The sequence below is a fragment of the Phacochoerus africanus genome, chromosome 3 (assembly GCF_016906955.1).
Source record: "Phacochoerus africanus isolate WHEZ1 chromosome 3, ROS_Pafr_v1, whole genome shotgun sequence".
NCBI lineage: Eukaryota > Metazoa > Chordata > Mammalia > Artiodactyla > Suidae > Phacochoerus > Phacochoerus africanus.
In genome coordinates this window covers 34,751,434-34,771,472 of record NC_062546.1, presented here as the reverse complement: position 1 = coordinate 34,771,472, position 20,039 = coordinate 34,751,434, and the positions used below count along the sequence as shown (strand labels likewise).

The 20,039-nt window shown below is 46.5% G+C and overlaps 1 protein-coding gene across 5 annotated transcripts in view; it reads right to left on the bottom strand.

The window, feature by feature from the left end:
* RALGAPA2 (Ral GTPase activating protein catalytic subunit alpha 2) overlaps positions 1-20,039 on the bottom strand; it is a 271,866-nt gene that overhangs the window by 81,642 nt on the left and 170,185 nt on the right. For all 5 annotated transcript variants that reach the window (XR_007133912.1, XR_007133913.1, XR_007133914.1 and 2 more), the window contains 5 exons: positions 17,613-18,384; positions 16,486-16,557; positions 11,171-11,294; positions 8,911-9,066; positions 3,457-3,615 (listed from right to left, as the gene is read on the bottom strand). Coding sequence is in view for 2 of the 5 variants with exons in the window: in XM_047771595.1 (XP_047627551.1) it covers positions 3,457-3,615; positions 8,911-9,066; positions 11,171-11,294; positions 16,486-16,557; positions 17,613-18,384 (1,283 nt within the window). In the remaining 3 variants the exon portion in view is untranslated. The remainder of the gene's footprint in view (positions 1-3,456; positions 3,616-8,910; positions 9,067-11,170; positions 11,295-16,485; positions 16,558-17,612; positions 18,385-20,039) is intronic.

Here is a 20,039-nt window from a genome sequence, read left to right as displayed (position 1 = left end):
CCTGATGACCACTCAGTGACACGGAGGAAAGAACACATGTTTGACGACAGCAGGTTTCCATGACCAAAGGCTATCGTGTCAATACTTACGGAGGGGGACTGACTTTGAAAGCAATCTAACAGTGAAATGGTGTTGCACAGCACACTGATTTTTAGGATTTATTTTTCTAAAAGTTCAGGAATGAGCTCAAGAAGGGAGCGTCTGGGACGCGAGGGTTGCACGCACTCATGCGAGCCCACCCCCCATTCCTTCAACACACCCTTTCGCCACGGCTGTGTTATTAAGAGGAGGCGGATTCTACCAGGCACATAATTTGTATATTTAAGGGAGGTGTATGGATGAAAAAGCAAAATATGTTAAATTTCAAAGGACTTGGAAGCAGTGCTGCCTGTGAGCTTGTATTACAAATAGCCCTACATCATTACAGAGGCTATTAATGAGGCCGAGTGAATGAGAGCACGCTTTGAATATGCATGATTTTGTCCAGTGAGCAGGACTTTTGTGTCCCGATGAGGTTGTTTTTCCCTCCCCCCTCTTCCTAAAAAAAGGATTAAAATTATTCTTGGAGAAGTATGGCTACCCAGAGGCCAGAAAAGTGTATTCAGACCAGAGCGTCCTGGCACGTTCGGATGAAAGACAGACCCTGGTGGAGGGCCCTGATGCTCCCCTGTCCTCCCGAAAGAAATGTCCATCCCCTTCAAGCAGCTATGTCATGACAATTTCAAAGCAAAAGTACTGATTTTGGTGGAGACGTCTCGAAGCAGGCAAGGTTAACTAGACCTCTGTGCACAAAGCCTTCAGGTCCATGGTAGGGAGAGCTAGTTAAAAGGCTGGGGAATGGGTAAATTATTGCACCAAATGGCTGAGAATTAATCTCTGCTGACTGGCTGTAATCTAACGAGGCGTCTGTGTCCCCGGGAGCCCGCAGCGTGTCCCTGGCGGTATGTGCAGTGTGTCAAGTCTGCGTGGCACCCTTTGTCCCGGCTCCCAGGCGGCCTTTCCCCTCATTGTCCGTAATATCCTCGTGCATCTGGGACGCGTGGAATGCATTCATGCTAACAGACTTACCATTGTTTTCTCGCAGAAGCTTTGTTGGGCAAAGACTGCATCATGGTTACTGATAATTATATTGCTTAATTAATCAAGACAAAAAAAATTTGCAAATCATTGCCTGGTTGCCAAGCAGGGAGATAAAAAATGACAACAATACAAGCTGAAGCAATATAACAAAAGTAACAGCTATCTGATCAGAAATTCTTATATAATGAAGCTATTAATGCTAAATCGGTTAATGTTAACATCGCTCCAGGTGTCTCGACTTAGACGCAAACAAAAAGGCTAACATTATGGATATAAAAGGCCAAATGTTGCCATGGATTCTGTAACCTGATAGAGAGGACGGCCTTTTCATTTGATTAGGGAATGCAATTTAAATACCAGGGACAGAAGCCAAACAAACAGACTTTCCCTCCACAAGCCTCTTGCATTCACCCTGGGGTCAGTGGTTGGTGAAGAAAAGGTCAGCCACACTTGCCCTGGAAATGTCTGGATTAATTTTATTACGTTGTAATGGTTTGTACTTTAAATGTGGGGCTAACACTAAATTTCCCTTTGGCCATTATTCTCTTCTTCCCTTCAGGCTTTGTGAATTGAAATATTGAGAAAGCGAGCTGTGCAATTCATCTTGCCAGGACTGATGGCCAAACTTATAAAACTTACTCATTTTTTAAAAGAAATTTTGAAAGGGGTGTTGATACTCGTTTTCATGAAGTACATCTTTTTTGGAAAAAAATCACTTTGGCACTACAAAGCCAAGTGAAACACGCTTTACGTTCATTTACTATAAAAATAAAGGTGACATTTTTAGGACATGAAATGACATTTTAGAAAGCGGTGGTGAAAATGAACTAATAAAGTCAGGTAATCCATACTAAATATTAAGGAAACACATTTTCTAGTTTTGAAAGCTACGGGATACTAAATTTATTAATTGTCTAATATTACGTTTTTCAGTTTAATTCTTGAAATTAATCTTCTTCATGGATACAAACACTATTAGCATGAAGAGCCATTTTCTTACACAAAAGTGAAAACATCACATGCACAGAGACTTGAATCAAAGAAAACACAAATATTTAACATGAAGAACTTCTGGCATCTTTGCTCCCTAGAAAAGAAGGTCCCCTTTATGTCAGGCTTTTCATCAGACATAGGGGGACTTGGTTCTAAGTTCAGGAGTTGACCCACATTGTCATTATTTATTGTATTTTCATGGAGGTAACTACAATGAAATAATAACAGCAAGAAAAATCATAAGTTAACACTTAAACAGCCTTTCCTCTGGACCGGGCACTGTTTGAAACACCTTGCATTTCTTAGCTCCTTTAATCCTCACTTTAACACCTTAGGTTATAAATCCCAGGAAATCTTTACCTCTTATTTTAAAGCTTAAAACTAGGGAGTATGCAGAATGGTAACTTTCAGCTCCTTCAGGAGGACACTTTGGAATACATGAGGGCTGTATTTAATATCAAGCCGAAACACACAAGTCATTTTTTGAGACTTAATATACAAAAAATGTTTAATTAAAAAACTGAAAAGGAAAGGCTTATGAATTCCAAAACAAAAACAGGTCACTGTATGAAGCACTGTGGGCTGTCACCAAAGGCACAGCAAGGACGGAAACGGACAACCCCCATCCCCGTGCACGAGCACTGGGTTGCGAGGTCAATACCAAGAGAGCGCTGTGCTGACTGTAGCAGGGGCTTCTGTTGCTAGAGACCCCCACACGGGCTGGGCCTTGGAGCTGCCTCTCCAAGACTGACTCCCCATTAGCAGTGGTCAGGCAAGGCTGGACCCCAGACCCACAGCCACCCCCAAAGTGCTAGATGCGAAGTGGGCCCATTCAGCTCTTATTAACGTTAATCAACAATGCCCCAAGTCTTAATGCTTTTCTTAATGACAAAGTTTGAAAAATTAAAAACATTTTACAAACCATCAATGTCTCTGTAAGAAAAATGTCAAAGATGCTCAGGAATAAAATACAGAACTCTGTGCTTATGAAGAGTCTTTGAAAATCCCAATTGATATATATATATATTTTTTTGTCTTTTTGCCTTTTCTAGGGCCGTTCCCACGGCATATGGAGGGTCCCAGGCTAGGGGTCTAATCAGAGCTGTAGCCGCCGGCCTACACCACAGCTCACGGCAACGCCAGATCCTGATCCCACTGATGGAGGCCAGGGATCGAACCTGCAACCTCATGGTTCCTAGTCGGATTCGTTTCTGCCACACCACGACGGGAACTCCCCCAATTGATATTTAATTCCTATGTAGCACGTGTAATTCAGATAAATGCACAATGTCCGCTTTAATGTATTTAATCACTGTTTTTCACAGCAGTGAATCACCTGGCAAATGCTGTACGCGCCAGAGGAATAACACGGTGAAGACATACCTCGGGTTTCTTGGTTATCGCGATAAAGAACATGTGATTCTTCATAGGGTAGATGATGATTGAAACGTCTCCAAAGGCGGTGGGGATAATCCCCCTGCGGTAGTCCCTGGAGTGTTCAGACCAGACGATGTGGACCTCGTCATTCCCCAGGTGACGGAGCTGCAACGGCAAATTGGCTCTTTATTAATCAGAGTGATAACAGCAGTTTATGAGGGGTCGTGGCTTACAAATTGAATGATGATACTCAGAGGCAAAAATAATTCACCACCAAAAAAAGGCTACAATACTGATGCCTTCCGTGGAGATTTTAAAAAAGCACGAGTGCACGAAAACCCAGGGCCCTGTCGACGAAACACACTGGGACTAAGAGATGCCTCTTAGGCATCGCAGGTACACTGCCACTGGGTGGGAAAAAGACCTTTTCCAGGGTTTTTTTTTTTTTTAATTGAATTTTACTCCTGCATCAAAGCCTTATGCTTTATATTGCTGAGCGTGTTTTTACACAATTGACAGTAAGAGTCTTTTGTTCCATATCACAATAGAGCTTCATAAGACTCAGTTCAATGGTTATTAAGAAAAAAAGATGAGTATCAGAGAACAGAAGCCATGATAACGCAATCATTGCTGAATGTATAAGAACTGGACTTGTGACAATCCTTTAAGAAAAAGCATGTGTAAAATTATCTGGGTTTAAGAAATGAACAAATGTTACCACAAATTTACAAAGAAACGAATACCTAGCGCTAGTACCTAGCATTTACAGAGTGCCTTGCCCTATAAGAGGTCTGTTCACACGTACATTTCCTTTAATCTTTCCACTAACTCCGAGTTAGGCCCCGTATCTTTATGTTACCTAACAAGGAGGGGACGGGGCTCAGGAGGGCAAGGCACTCCCACCCATGGTGGGGGAGTAGCTGGAGGCAGAGCGGGTCGCGAGAGCTGAGCTGGGGTGGCTGATCCAGGCCACCTCCCCTGCCCACGGCCATCGATGCTGCTCTTAGGCAACTGTCCTGCCCCAGCTCCACTCCTCAGCCTCCTGCCTGTTGCCCTCTACACATGAGGTCACAGGGTCCAAGACCTGCCTCTCTGGGAGGCCTTCCCATGCCTCCGGGGAAGGGACCCTGCAGGCATCCTTCAGAATCAAGTGCGGTCAGACAAGAGCACCCGGAGGAAGTTCTGCCCCACAACCACGCATCCTGGGCTCGAGAAAGCACACACGTGTCATCTAAGGAGGCCTGAGAGTTGACGGGAGCAAACTCGATGACCAAGGCCAAGTGCAGGCTGACACTGAGGCCCTAAAACCCCAGACGCAGGCTGACTGGTGAAGGCCCTCTGGTGCCTGAGTGTGAGGCTCTGGCCCTGCCCGCCTGCAGAAGGAGGCTGTCCACCGCCAAGTGAAAGCGTGTCTTGCTTCCTAATTTATGTAACAGGTAAACCTTCAAAATCACTAAATTCAGAAGCACTTTAAGAAAACAGAGATGTGTCCAAGCTAAAGCTTTAGTTTTATCTCAGCAAATAAAAAAGGATGCTCTGAAATCATGTTAATATAAATATGATTTCTTTGTAGACTCTCTGACCATGAAGGAAAAAACTCAAGGAGACCCCAGCGGGTCCATTTACAAGATCACAGGAGGCTGGTTGGCTGCGGTATCTGCTTATTCCTCCCTCCCTCACTCTCCTGGGGACGCCTAATAAGAGACTTGCAACCCGCACCCCCGTACCCTCAGTGAGGAGCGGTGCGGGTTTAGGCAGCCCCTCTGGGAGCTGTGGCTGAAGATGGGCTCTGGCACACACCTTGCCTTGGGTGCCGAGCACAAGGCACAAAGATGCAGAAAAAGTCAATGGTGCTTACGACTTTCTTAACGTAAAGTCACCCGTACACGTTTTTCCCCCTTTTTCCTCCCCTCCTATGTGTAAAGACTAAAAGAGTAGCAGGCAAAAGGTGCAGCCAGTCCAGTACATTAATAGTTGGAAAAAAAAAAAAAAAAAGACTCTGGAACTTCACAGTAATCCTAGGCAGCTCTCTATGTCCCTATTTCCATTTTTCTTTCTTGTCTTTTTCCTTTTCAATAAATGATGCAAAGATCTCATGACACACTCCTGAAATTCAAACCTTCTGGACTGAAAAATGTGGTGGCAGCTTAAAAGCAACACAATAAAGGCACACTTTTGAGGGCAACAGGAGGAGTTTCAAGTGGAAACTTCAGGAAGATTCTGGAGCGGCAGCAGGTAAAACCGTGAGAGCTATCACCCAGCAGAGAAAGCCAACCTTCTGGGTGGACACAGTGGTGGCCTGGACTTCTGACTGGGACCAGCACAGCTACTGACCAGCCAGAAGCCAGCACCCCAGGACCTGTGCAGCTCCTTCCACCCAGACGAGTGAGGCAGGGCATTGGTTCTGAGGGAGCACGCTCATTACTGGAGGTCCACAGTTAGCCTCGCTCTCCAAGATTAGGTTCCTCATCACAGAACCTAAGAAGTTCTCCTAATTCTGTTGGCAACTGTATCCTCAGGATCAGCAGGGGAGGATGGTACCATGCTAACAGACCCGCCCTCCTTGCATGGCGATTCTATAGGTGGAAACAACTCCATCTGCATCAGCAGAAAGATGCCTGCAAGGGCTCGGCCCTCTGGCCTCTGCACACGGCACAGATTATTTAGCCAATGCACAAAACTTGAGAGCTGAGGCCATAGCACCGATGGGTGATAAATCTGGAGTCAAGACCAAGTTCACACCCTCTCTGCCCACACCAAGAACAGGAGGGGGTCACAGCAAGAATTAATCTGGCCAGATTGTCAGCCGCGCTAGAACATGAGGGAACACTCCACAAGCTTCAAGGTATTGCTCGATTTAAAGGGGATTTCATTACAGGAGCGTCATCTTGTGAGTTTGGGAGAATCTGGGTGACAGGCCGTCACCCACGAAACTCCACTTGCTCTGAGTCGTGCGTGACCCAGGAGGAGTGTTAATTCCCTTTATGCCAGCTACTGCTTCCACTGCTCGAGAGGCTCAGCGCCAACGCTGGGGTCTGAGCCTCGAGAACTCAATCCACATCCTGCCACTCTCCATCCTGACGGAGCCTGGACGTCCCTCCGCCTCGGACAGGCGGCCCGCTGCTGCCAGGCGGCCGGCACTGGTGACACTGGCCATGGTACACACCTAATAGGCTGACCTCCTTTCCCGACTAATTGCATTACATCGCCAGCTGGCTCCAGAAGGAGTCGTCTGTTTGATTGAAGAATTCCTGCTCCTCAGTGGGCCCGGCTGCTACTTTTACTAAGTAACAGTCAGGCCTGACATCTCCATTGTTCGGCTGACAGTGTGCCCATCCTAAAATCTAAGTTTTATTTGTCAATTAACCAAGAAACTTCCTGCCAGAACAGTGCTGCCTGGAGACTGATAATGTGGGCCTTTCATCCCTTCCACTCGCGCTGTATCACTGCCAATTTGTTTTTTATGTGGCTGGCCAGCCCGAGGCTATAAAAGCCTTGTAAGACATAAGTGCAATTATAGTCCTGGAGTCAAATGAATTGGACAAATCCAATAGCACAGCCCTGTCCCCACTCTGCAAAGCCCTACAGCAGTTAGATTAGCTGTGAAAAATCTAATCTAGCTGGAGCTAACAAATTTCTGCAGTGAAGGATCAAGAGTTCAGTGTGAGGTTGCAAGCAGATTGCAGGGCTGAAAAAGTGCCCCCATGACAGGGGCAGAGGAGAGCATGAATCACTTGAGGATTTTGCAGCTCATTTTTAAGCTGTTAGGGACAATTTAGTCAAAATAAGACAAGGAACTGCGGGCTGCTGTTACTGTGACTGATTTTGAGTCTTGCTGTGAGACACCTGATAGAGAGAGTTTGTCACTAATGATGCTAAATCTCGGAGCTGCAAAAGGTATCAGCTGAATTTTGATTATTACGGTAGGGAATCTTTCAACCAGGCCAAGACTCAGAACAGCAATTTACAACATGGGGTTGCAGCAAGAAAACATGATGTCGTTTCTCCAAAAATAAAAGAGACAATCTTACCTAGGAAATAACTTTTTAAAAGTATTTTAAACATAAAGCTATCTCTTAACAATGCAGTTCTTGGTCATAAGAAAAATCATAGACTATAGTGACATGTTTGCAGAGTGGCAGTGATTTACAAGGTTCAGCAAATAAAAAGGTTTCAGTCTGCCTAGGGTCTGGGTATTCAGGCAGGGTCCCTTCACTAGACCAGAGCCACCAAAACCTAAGATGTGGAGGCAGCTCCTGGTGCCCGCGGGAGCCAGCAGAGGGCCACAGAGGGCAAGCTGGCTGTGCTCTGCACCCCCAAGACCCCCAGCCACTGTGGGAGGGGTCTGGTCATCGTGGCCTGACCTTACTGCTGAGGGCCCATGAGCGCTGCTGCCTGCCGTGGTCCAGACACCTGCGGCTGCCATGACAAGCAGAACTGCAGAGGAAAGGACAAGGCAGGTGCCCTGAGGCCCTGTGGCCAGTGCCAGTCACCTGCCTGACAGGCGGGAGGAAAGAGTCCAGCAGCCCGTGGAGCCATGACGAGGGCTGCTAGGTGGAGATCTTACCAGCTCCCGCTAAGCAAATTTATAGGCGTTATCCACGTGCTTCACAGCAGCCCTGGGATATGTGCTGTGTGTTTAATCTCATTTAATAGATGGAAAAATTGAGGCCCGGGGTGGTGAAGCACCTGGATACACACCTGAACCCCGGCTACTGCCCCCATGCTAGACACCCAGCCCCCACCCCACATGGACAGAAGACAGGTGGGGCCTTGGGCAGTCGTTGGCCAAGCTGCTCCACTGCAGGCCTGGGAGGTACCTACATCGTCAGACCCCATCCCTATGGGGTCATTACGTCTGACAACCCTGGCCAACCCAAGAGGCCATCAATGTCACTTTCTCACAGTTAACTGTCATGTGAGGGAAGATCCACAATTAACAACATTTAAGGCCCTTCCTTTTCCTAAATCTTTTTAATGTTTTTTTTAAATTTTTGGGCTGCACCCAAGGCATATGGAAGTTCCCAGGCCAGGGGTCAAACTGGAGCTACAGCTGCCAGCCTATGCCACAGCTACAGCAACTTAGGATCTGAGCAGCGTCTGCAACCTACACCACAGCCCATGGCAACACCAGATCCCCGACCCACTGAGCAAGGCCAGGGATTGAACTTGCATTCTCATGGATACTAATTGAATTCACTTCTACTCCCTTTTTCCTAAATCTTTATCTCAGGATTTAAGACTCAAATGATTGATTACTTTCTGTATATTTCTTTATCTAGTGTGTGCCAATCTGGATATTTCAGAGTGACTCCAAGTGTCTTGAGAAGAGAGTGACCCCAAGGCTGCACCCAGGGGAAGCCAGTCTCTGTATGTCGCACCCTGGCCTCCGGGAGGCCCCCGGGAAAGCCACGCCTTCATACCAGGGTGGCCAAGCACGGGCGCCAAGGAAGCCCTTACCTTTTTGGTGAGAGAGTCATCTGAGTCTGATGGCATCCGAGTTGAGACATGGAAAATCACTTCCACGGTCGAGGTGGCATAGTAGGGGGCCGTCTGGCCTGTGGTGCCATTGCGCTGAAGTCCACCCATGAACCCGCAGTGCGTGGACAGGTCCACCTGATGCAGGACACAGCAAGGAAAAGGGGGGGTCACTAAGCAGGGATGCAGATGTTTTTTTAAAAAATATAAGTATTTTCAATTTTAGAGCTGCCTGATTACAAACAAATGTAACACAAAGCTAGACAAAATGAAGTATTAGAGAAACATTAACAGTGAAAGGGCTCCTGGGAGTTCCCGTTGTGGCTCAGCAGGTTAAGAACCTGACTAGTATGCATGAGGATGAGGGTTCGAGCCCTGGCCTTGCTCAGTGGGTCGGGGATCCGGTGTTGCCCCGAGCTGCAATGCAGGTCACGGACTTGGCTCAGATCTGCTGCTGCTGTGGCTGTAGTGTTCGCTGGCAGCTGCAGCTCTGATATGACTGCTAGCCTGGGAATTTTCATGTGCAGTCCTAAAAAAACCAAAAAAAGAAAAAAAGAAAAAAGAAAAGGGCTCCCAAATCCTACTAAGTGAAGAAAACCACTATCAAGTTTGATGCAGAGTTCCTGTTGTGGCTCGGTGGTTAACAAATCTGACTAGGAACCATGAGGTTGCGGGTTCAATCCCTGGCCTCCCTCAGTGGGGTAAGCTGCTGTGAGCTGTGATGTAGGCTGCAAACAAGGCTCGGATCCTGAGTTGCTGTGGCTGTGGTGTAGGCTGGCGGCTACAGCTCCGATTTGACCCCTAGCCTGGGAACCTCCATATGCCATGGGTGCGGCCCTAGAAAAGACAAAAAAAAAAAGTTTGATGCATGTTTCTTTTACCTTATCCCCTTCTGCGCATATGTATACACACACACAGAGTTCCCCTACTGATGCATTTGGGGCTTTTTCTGCTTTCTCCACCAGTGCTGGTGGGGTCAAACCAGAAGGAGTGTTCCATGCAATGTCTCAAGTCAAGGGGTACAAATATTCCCCAATTTAAAAGCCATTCCAAAACTGCTTTTCAGAAGGGTTATTTCCATCTATACCACTGCCAAAAGCCTCTGAGTCATAACTCTTTTTCAAGCTATGGCGTGAAGGTTTACTTCTCAGGGCTTGGATTCAGATTTTTTTTTTTTTTTTCCGCTTTCAAAAACTAGTATTCTTTCAGTAAAGCACCTGTGGTAACACAACTGAAAAAAAAATAAATAGAAGATTCCCTTCTGTGCCAAATACACTCAATAGATACAGTGAATTAATGGTCTGGTCTTTTCTTAAAATTCTAGTTAAAGAAACGTATTGTTTAAAAATATGTTTGTTAACTAATAAGTGTATTCTATGACAAATAAGGAGTTATCTTACTGCTAAGAAGAACAACTTATTGAAAGGGCAGTAACTCTTTTAGACTAAAACCTACTTGACATTCTGGAAAGTATATGGTCTTCACCTTGATGCGCCCTTAGCCTGTCCCCACGGCTGCATCAGTCCCTTCAATAACACTCAGTTCTCAGAGCCAGCCTCACTTAGGCACAGCACAGATAACCAAGAAACCCAAAGCAATGAAAAGTAAGGAAATTATTTCAGATGTGCTGATCTCCATTTTAACTCCTCTGAATTCTCTGAGACACTGGGAATGGAGAGAGAGAGAGAGAGAGAAAGTGTGTGTGTGTGTGTGTGTGTGTGTGTGTGTGTGTGTGTGTGTGTGTGTAAACGTCTTTCTGCCAGAGTGTCATTTAGTGAAGAAAAAACAGAATTTTTACGTATCAGCCATCTGGGATTTCCCGAAGGGAAACAGGCTGATAGCTAAACCATCATGGCTACGACCAAGTCAACTTCTGACTTCATCCAACCCTTCACTCTTCACCCAAGTCATTCATTTCTTCTCCAATCTCTACACTGTGACCACAGCCACTGCTTCCCTGCCCACATTTTCCCCGACTGCAAACAGTCTATGGCTGGGGGAGCCCATCTGACTATTCAGTTCTGACAAAAGAGCAAATGAAATACCATGAAGACGAAAATTAAGGGGAAACAAAAGTTTGTGTATAAAGTACGAAAATAAACAGAAGATGTCAAATTCTATATATTCTTCAACCTCAGACCTCTACCCGTGCCACATGTGAACATAAAAACAATGTAAAAACTCAGACCATCAACGTTTAGTTGATGCACGTCCTTCAGTGGTGCTGAACGACATGCATTACCTCCCATCCAAGTCCGGCAACGAAGTCTTCGTATGCTTGGCTTCCTCTTTCATTGGAAAGGATCGAACACTTGTCCTCTTGACCTTCGGCAATGTAAAACACGGCGATTTTGTGCGTTTCACGGCTACAAATGTTTCAATTCAGAGGAATTAGAATTCTTACATATAAAATTTTGTTTTACCGCTGCCACCTGTACGTTTACCATCCAGCTTACATTTACTGAGAGCTTACGGGGTCAGGCACTGGTCCAAGAAGGTCCAACACGTGACCTCATTTATCCTTGCAGACACCACCATGAGACAAGTCTCAGTATCACCTCCTCGTGGAGATGGGTGAAAGGAGACACAGAAAGTTACACAAAAAGCACACGGAGCAGGCAGGGAACCAGGACCCTGAGGCAGGACTGGATGGTCTGGAGACCACTCTCTCTCAGACATATGACATACTTTTTTTTTTTTTTAAGGCAGGAAATAGATTTATTAAGATAAGGCGCCTGTGAGAGATGCAAGCAGGCAGGCAAGGAGGCTCTCCGTATGACATACCTGACAGCATGTTAGAACACACCATTTGACACATTCTCTCCATTTTTTGGTTTTCAAAAACAATCTTTGAAAGCATTGCAGATGGATACCAACCGTGAACAGATCTACGTGGCCAGCCCTATTTCACTGTCTACACTTTGAGATGGGAAAGGAGGCAGCTCCCCGACTGCAGCTGGAAAATATGCTGAGACTAGATGAGACATGGAAACAGCTTCTTGGCAGCAGGACACACTTAGGCACGGTCTTTGTGAGAGGCTGTCCCCACCCTGTGCTCTGATGGATCTGAGGGTGCCTGGTAGGTGGACAGCTGTCCAGGGAAACTTCTTTGGCTGTATAAACCATTCACCTGCTTCCTCCTTGATGGTTTTGGGACACTCTACTGCTAAATCGAGTAAAGGTGACACGCACTTTGGGGAAAAGGATCTCCCTTTAACCTTGTGCGTATCTAGCACGGTCCTTGGCACAGAGAAGTTGCTCCGTTACATCTCTGTTGAATTGACCAGCGATACGATGATATACTTGAACGTACCGAGAAGCCCTTCTATCAACTATACCCTAAAGTGTCCAAGTCACTAGACCTACAGATGCGGTGACAGTTCAGAGGCAAAGCCCCCGCTCTCACTCAAACAGAGCTCGAACCGAGAACTCAGTCCACAGCTCCGTCACCCAAGAGGGCGAGTCCAGTCTCTACTCGGTAAAATTCTGGGATATTATCTCCAGAGCAGTTCCGCTCTTCTCCTTATTTCTACAATTAGTATTCTGGGAAAAAAAAAGAAAGAAAGAAAGAAAGAAAACTCATAGGAAAAACTACCGAGCACGTAAACAACATGGAAATGTTTCCGTTGTCTCATCGTTCAATAGCTCACATGTTCACCTGATGAGACATCTATACGGATGGAATCCGGGCTCCATATTTTATCATATTCTCCAATACTTCCTCCTGCAGGGATACTGTTTTTCTACCTAATTAGCAGAATGAATTGAAACTCAACGAAAAGGTCGTAACAGTAAACCCAGGGGAAGAACACGCTCCTCCTAGCTGTGCAAACAGCGTATTTGCATCCTCTGTGGTTTCCAGGTCATGACCACATTTAGAGGAAAAATCAGAAGATAGAGGAGAGAAAAGAATGTTCTTTGCTCATATGTTGAAACCACAAGGGTTACCACTTTAGGATGCATTTTTACCTACAAAAGGAGAAGCTACTCTCTTGGGTTTTGTAACTGATTTTTTTTTTCACTTAAATTATTCGTGAACACTTTTTTAAAAATTGTGTAAAATATCCGTGACATAAAAGTCACCATGTAAACCACGCTGGAGTGTGAACACTTTTCTACCATGTGCTTGTGTAATGAAGTTATTGGTGGTTGTGTGACATCCCATTACATCCAGATACCGTATCCCAAACCCTTGCTCTGGGACATTCAGGGTGCTTCCATTCAAAAGATGTTTTCACGTCATCTCTGGTATGTCCTTTAAAAAAACTCACGCAAATGAACCCTCGGTCACTGTCAATTTTAAGGCTTCTCATGTGCCCTGTCCTGCTGCCAGCAGAGAAGGCAGGCATCCCGTAGGCCCTGGCTGGGGTGGCTAGAGCACACTCGGGGTCGGGGTGGGGGTAGCTCTCCGTGGGACCGGCCATGAAGAGAGGGGTTCTGTGGTGACAGATCCCAGGCGCTGGTGTCTAGTGCAGACCCTGTGCTCTCAACCTGTCAAACCTTGTCCTCACTCACCTGGAGCCCAGAAATTGTGGCATCACTTCCTCCCTGAGCCGTGGCGGGCACACAGGCAGTCTAGACTCTGACTAGCTTATTCGAAGATCTACAATAATTTGGGGCTCGGGTGGTAAGAGAGGTTATAACCTATGAACGAGAAGACTCTTTCAACAAATGGAATAAAAAGGGTACAGACTTGATCTCTTTGCGCAGCTCTATGTATTTTAAAACCCTCAGCATTTAATTTTTCTCTCTTCTATACACTTTCCATATAGAAACTAATCTCAGGCTTATCAGAAATGCTTTTGTTTTGTCTCCAAGTCCAAGCCTTTTCCGTGGTAGCTGTTTACAGGTCCTTGTGTTCTCATGACATCAACACGGAGCCGAGAGTGCCCAGCCCCGTGACTGCCTGACTGATGGAGGTGTGAGCAAAGGGGACCTTTAGCTGTAAACACTCATCAAATTTCACAGCCTCCAAAATGTTAGTGCTGTGCAGAGCCTTCCAGGATGCTGATGCTGTGTCTGGCCTTATTAGAGCCAGGCTTTTGAAATGATAATTAGGGACATCAACAGCATTTCACATCCCCAAGCTGAAGGACTGGTGCATGAAGCAGCAGGTAATTCAGGAACACACACAGAAAACACACACAGAAAACCGACAATTTCCTCTTCCCCATCAGAATGCCTTTCTCTTTCTTATTAGGCACAGCCCAGAATAGCCCAGTTTCCTTGCGCTGTCACATTAAAAAGCAAAACAAAGAAACATGATGTTAAGTTTCACTTTACCATGTGATTGGCAAGAGGCATTAATAGTGAATGCCTCTGATTTAATTTGCATGTATGTTCATCATGCTCTTTACATTTTGGCTAACTTCACGGTATCCAAATCACAGCTGCGAGATGCTCTCTACTTTTCCTAAGGACATGCTAAGCAGAAACCCTGTCCCGACAGAGCGATATGTTGATATTAGAAATAAATAGAAACAGGAGTTCCCGTCATGGCTCAGTGGTTAATGAATCCGACTAGGAACCATGAGGGTGCAGGTTCGATCCCTGGCCTCGCTCAGTAGGTTAAGGATCCGGGGTTGCTGCGAGCTGTGGCATGGGTCACAGATGCAGCTCGGATCTGGCTGGCATTGCTGTGGCTGTGGTGTAGGCCGGCAGCTACAGCTCTGATTAGACCCCTAGCCTGGGAACCTCCAAATGCTGCAGGTGCGGCCCTAGAAAAGACCAAAAAAAAAAAAAAAAAAAAGAAAAAAGAAAAAGAAAAGAAAAAAGAAAGAAATAAACAGAAACATCCCAACCAGAAGTTGAGGGACAGGGTTGGTTCTTACCCACTAACTCACCAATACGCCAGATAGTCTAGATTTCTCAGTGCTAAAGAGTCCCCAACTTATTTCTGCCTTTTTTTTTTCTTTAATTCAAAAGAAAACCCTGAAGCACCCTTTACCACAAAATAAGTGAGTATCTTTGTAGACATTAAGAAGACACTAAATCTGGAGTTCCCATCATGGCTCAGTGGAAACCAATCTGACTAGCATCCATGAGGACACAGGTTCAATCTCTGGCCTCACTCAGTGGGTTAAGGATCCGGCATTGCCATGAGCTGTGGTGTAGGTCACAGACATGGCTCAGATGTGGTGTTGCTGTGGCTGTGGTGTAGGCCGGTAGCTGCAGCTCTGATTTGACCCCTAGCTTGGGAACCTCCATATGCAGCAGGTGCAGCCCTAAAAAGACCAAAAAAAAAAAAAAAAAGACACTAAATCCAGGATTTAGGGTTTTAAGTGAAGGTTAATCAAGGGGTGGGGGTTTGCCAATCAGCTCCCCAAAGCCATATCTGACTACAACAGCACCCTAGAGTGCTAACTCCACTGTAATCCATGTGGCTAAACTGCATTAACCCTCAACAAATCAGCCACCATGACAAGATGCCAATGTATTCACTTAATAAGGGGCATGAAATAATTCAGCGTATGCTCAAAAACCTGACCTGGAACCCATGCGGCTGGCTGCTTGTTTCATTCTGGACAACAAGAGGGAGAGGGATGTGGATTCCCAATTTTCTCAGTAAAAATCCCCCCGAATCTCCCAAGGACTCAGGCTCCTCCTTGGGAGAAAAAGCAGCACAATAACTGGGAGGGGAGACATGGGGGTGGGGGCAGTGGCTTCACAGGGCTGAGACGCCAATGATGCTCCTCAAGGGGACACAAGAGGGACAGAGAGCTCTCTCTCTCTCTCTCTTTTGGCCATGCCCACAGCATGCCTAAGTTCCCGGGCCAGGGATCAAACCTGTGCCACAGCAGTAACTTCAGATCCTAAACCACTAGGCTGCCAAGGAACTCCCAGAAAGCTCTTTTTCAAAAAATTGAGTTTTTGAAAACTCACGATTAAGGAAGCAGTTTATTGAAGACTTCCAAGCACCTGTTATGAACCCAGTACCACACCCATCCTGCACTGAGATGTTTTTTGGAAGCACACATTTCCCCACATCAAATGCGGGTCATGGGCTCTTCTTGATAACTGCTTCTAAGACTTTGCGGAAAAGAGGTAGATCTGAGATCCAACTGGCTTTAGAGAACAAGGCTGAGGACTAGGGAGTGACTGTTACAGTGCAGGGGCCTTAACCTCACCAACTCTGCAGAGCAGAGACCACAGGATGGTGGCCCATGTGCACACTGCAGGCTATGAAGCCTGACTCACTGGATGCAAACCACACGGTGTGCGTGCATGGGCTGTGTAGCCTGGGCAGGCCTCTGCTCCTCGGCAGAGGAAGAGGAGGCTGTGGAGATTAAGAGAGAACCACTGTCTGCTGGCTGCCCCCCTTGAGACAAGGTCCTCGGTCAAAGGCAGAGAGGACGAGGGGGAGCAGTGACTTCTTCTTTGTGTGGTAAGCATGTGAGTTTTCTCCTCAGGATCAAACTACCAAACGTACCGCCTGTGCAAACGCCACCTGCTCCAAGGTCTCAGCCGGTGCATTCGCTCCTGCAGCCAGCTCTGTCCCTGGCCCCAACACACACAGAGATAGACAGGAATAAAGTGGTTTGATACACTATCACATACCACTGTCGGGAGTCCAGGTGTTTTAGCTCTCTCAATAATTTTGAATTTTTCTTCAGCAGATGGAAATTCTTCCTATAAAGAAAGAGAGATGGAAGAAAAGTCATGTAATCACAGATCAATTGTACCCTTTCCAATGAGGCTACAAGCAGACCTCAAACCTCCCTATCCATCTAGTCACCTGGCTGTCCGTCCATCCACAACCACCTCATTCATAAAAGATTTGTGGCTGAGCTCTACAGACTGAACTTCATCCTTAAGACTCGAAGGCATCATGATTCCACCTCATCCCGTTACTGTCCAGGGACGCTGGGTGGCTGTGGTCACTGAGTGTGTGGCTGGGGTGGTGCCTGTGTCCGTTTCCGCTGTCAGCTCTGCTGTGAGACCCCTTCCCCACCTCTGCAGCTCAAGGCCACCCCTTCAGTCTCTCCACTGCCCCACACTTTCCAATGGATTGGCTGCCCCTCTGGAACTCCTGAGTCACTGTCTTTCATCAGAGTTGTATTGAGTCGGCCTCCCTCACCAGAGCTAAGGAGAAATGGTGGTTTATTCATCTTTCTAAGTCCACTGGCATCATTCATGAAGGCTGCACAGCCATGGACAGAGCAGTAATTAAGACACACACATGGGGGGTTCCCGTCATGGTGCAGTGGAAACGAATCTGACTAGGAACCACAAGGTTGCAGGTTCAATCCCTGGCCTCGCTCAGTGGGTTAAGGATCCAGCATTCCTGTGGCTGTGGCATAGGCCGGCAGCTGTAGCTCTGATTAGACCCCTAGCCTGGGAACTTCTTTATGCTGCAAGTGCAGCCCTAAAGGGCAAAAAGCAAAAAAACAAAAAAACGAAAAAACAAAAAAACAAAACCACATACACACACACACACACACACACACACAGAGTAAATACTTGGTAACTTTGAGAATATACAACAGATGTCTGGGATTCAATCTGTGCAACAGTATAGCACAATTAGTCTCATTTCCTGCATTATTTTAGCAGCAGAAAATAAGCTATGAATGCTGAAACAGAGAAGAATCTCCACTTCCACTCTCTGCTTCCCCAAACAGAGAGAAAGAACAATCACGTTAAAGTAATGGTCGGACGACTGAAGGTCAAGAGTGGATTCGTACCTCCTGTCCCAGGAATTCATCCCCAAGTCGTCCAGCAACAACCTGCAGAAGTAGAAGGCTCCCCGGGGCTCCACAGGGAACGGCTGCTCCTGGCTGGCAACCCTCAGGGCCGGGTCTGAGTGGCACCTCTGGACATAGGCGTCCTCCTGGGCGCTCTGCCGCAGGATGGCCTGGATGATTTCCTTCTCCTGGTCGCGGTTCATTCCACACGGGGGTGGGGAAGGCTCATTGAGGTTCAGCTGTGATGGCAAAAGGCATTCTGGGCTTGTGTGGCCGATGTTTTCAAGTAACTTGTCCAGGACGTCCTCTCCCTCGTCCGTCTGGGAAAGGTCCTTCTGAGGTCCAGACGGTGGGCGGGGCCAGCCCGAAACTAGAGAAGAGGGACATCTGCCCTGGGGGGCTGGGCAGCCGGCCAGGGGCCCGTAGAGCACCTTCCCGTCCCACGAGTACTTCCCTGAGATGTCCCTCACGATCACTCTCACGTCCGAGAGGGCGCCCGATGGAGACCCGTCTGCAGGTTCCTGGGCCGGCGTCTGAAGGCAGGAGATGAGGGTGCTGTCGTTAAACACGAACAGCTGCAGGTTGGGGCTCCTGAAGACCTCGGGGGACAGCTCCGCGGCGTCCGCGTGCGCGTTGTCGTGGTTCTCGCTGACCAGGCTGTGCAGCGCGGCGGGGCCCCCGCAGAGCGGGAAGTGGCCCAGGTGGTTGACCAGATGCGCCATCACCATGCGGGCCGTCAGCGGGATCAGCTCCAGGCTCCGCCGCCTCCGCTCTGCCAGGAGAGGGCAGAGACCGAGGGAGTCAGCGCACCGATGAGGAGGAGGCTGGGTTAGCGGATACAGGCGACTATATACTATACGTATATACAGAAGACAGATAATCAACAAGGACCTTCGGTATTGAGAAGGGAACCCCACTCCACACGCTGCAATAACCTAGGTGGGAAAAATAAATCTGGAAAAAAAAAAAGGATGTGTGTATATATACATAACTGAATCTCTGTGCTGCACACCTGGAACTATCACAACATTGTAAATCGACGGTACTCCAATATAAAATAAAAATGAAAATAAGGATAGGGTTCCTAAGATTCTTAACAAAAAGAGATTGGCTTCGGTTTAAAAAAAAAAAAAAAAAGGAGTTCCCGTCGTGGTGCAGTGGTTAACGAATCCGACTAGGAACCATGAGGTTGCGGGTTTGGTCCCTGCCCTTGCTCAGTGGGTTAACGATCCAGCGTTGCCGTGAGCTGTGGTGTAGGTTGCAGACTCGGCTCGGATCCCGCGTTGCTGTGCTCTGGCGTAGGCCGGCGGCTACAGCTCCGATTAAACCCCTAGCCTGGGAATCTCCATATGCCGCGGGAGCGGCCCAAAGAAATAGCAAAAAAAAAATAAATAAATAAATTAAAAAAAAAAAGTGGAGAAGGAAGGTGAAAACGGAACACCAGATTTCAATCCATCCTTAGTGTGTTGGATGTTTTCAGTCTGAGATTTTTTTCACCTGTTTTCTTTTTGACATGAATTTTCTATTTGAATTTAAAAGCACAATTTAAACAGATGGCTAAAAGAACCAACCCAGGTGAAGACTTCGTTCTGAAAGGGATGTTTAACCCAGCAATAAACCAGAGAAAGGTCCTGGTCCTTACAGAGCAGGCGGTTCTAGGAGTTTGGGGAGGAGGAAGCCTGCAGTTGGAGTGGGTGGCAGAGCTGAGGGCTGGAAACGGAGGCCAGGGGCCCGAAAGAGGGCCTCACTCCCCGAAGGGGTACAGGGAGACACTGATAAGAGAAGGCATCAGGCCTCTGACCCCTTAAATACATTTGAGGCAATCTGCTTTAGGAGCACGGTGACTATGTTTTGCTGTCAGGGCATTTTAAATATTTAACAGAATCTGACATATTAATAATTCATGGAATGAAGAAGGCTTTAACCAAATTTGTAGTTGATGATTAAATGCCCAAAAGCAACTAACTGATAAAAATTTTAAGACTTCAGATATACAGAAAGACTGACAATAGCATGTAAAAGTGAGAAACAGACTTAATCCACAAGTATGGGCTGAAATGACTAATTAAGCTTGAAAGCAGTTAGGGAAATCACCATGTACCAAATTTACAAAAGAAGTGTGCATTCACCTGAAAACCAGTCAAAATGAAATTTTTTAATTAAAAAAGACTCACCAGATATTTAAATAAACTAGGATCTCTAATTTGGGCTTAAAGGTTTAGGATACACTGGTTTCTTGAGTTCACAAAATGAAAAATCAAATATTAATCAATAACTATAAATATGCTTTTCATGCTAAACCATCCTCTCTGACACTAGAAATTTAATCAACTTATTTGTAAAATAACAATTTCATGATGTAAAAATCCTAGAAACAATCAAATACTAGAATCTAAGAAATTCTGTGTCATGACTGAGGACAAGATG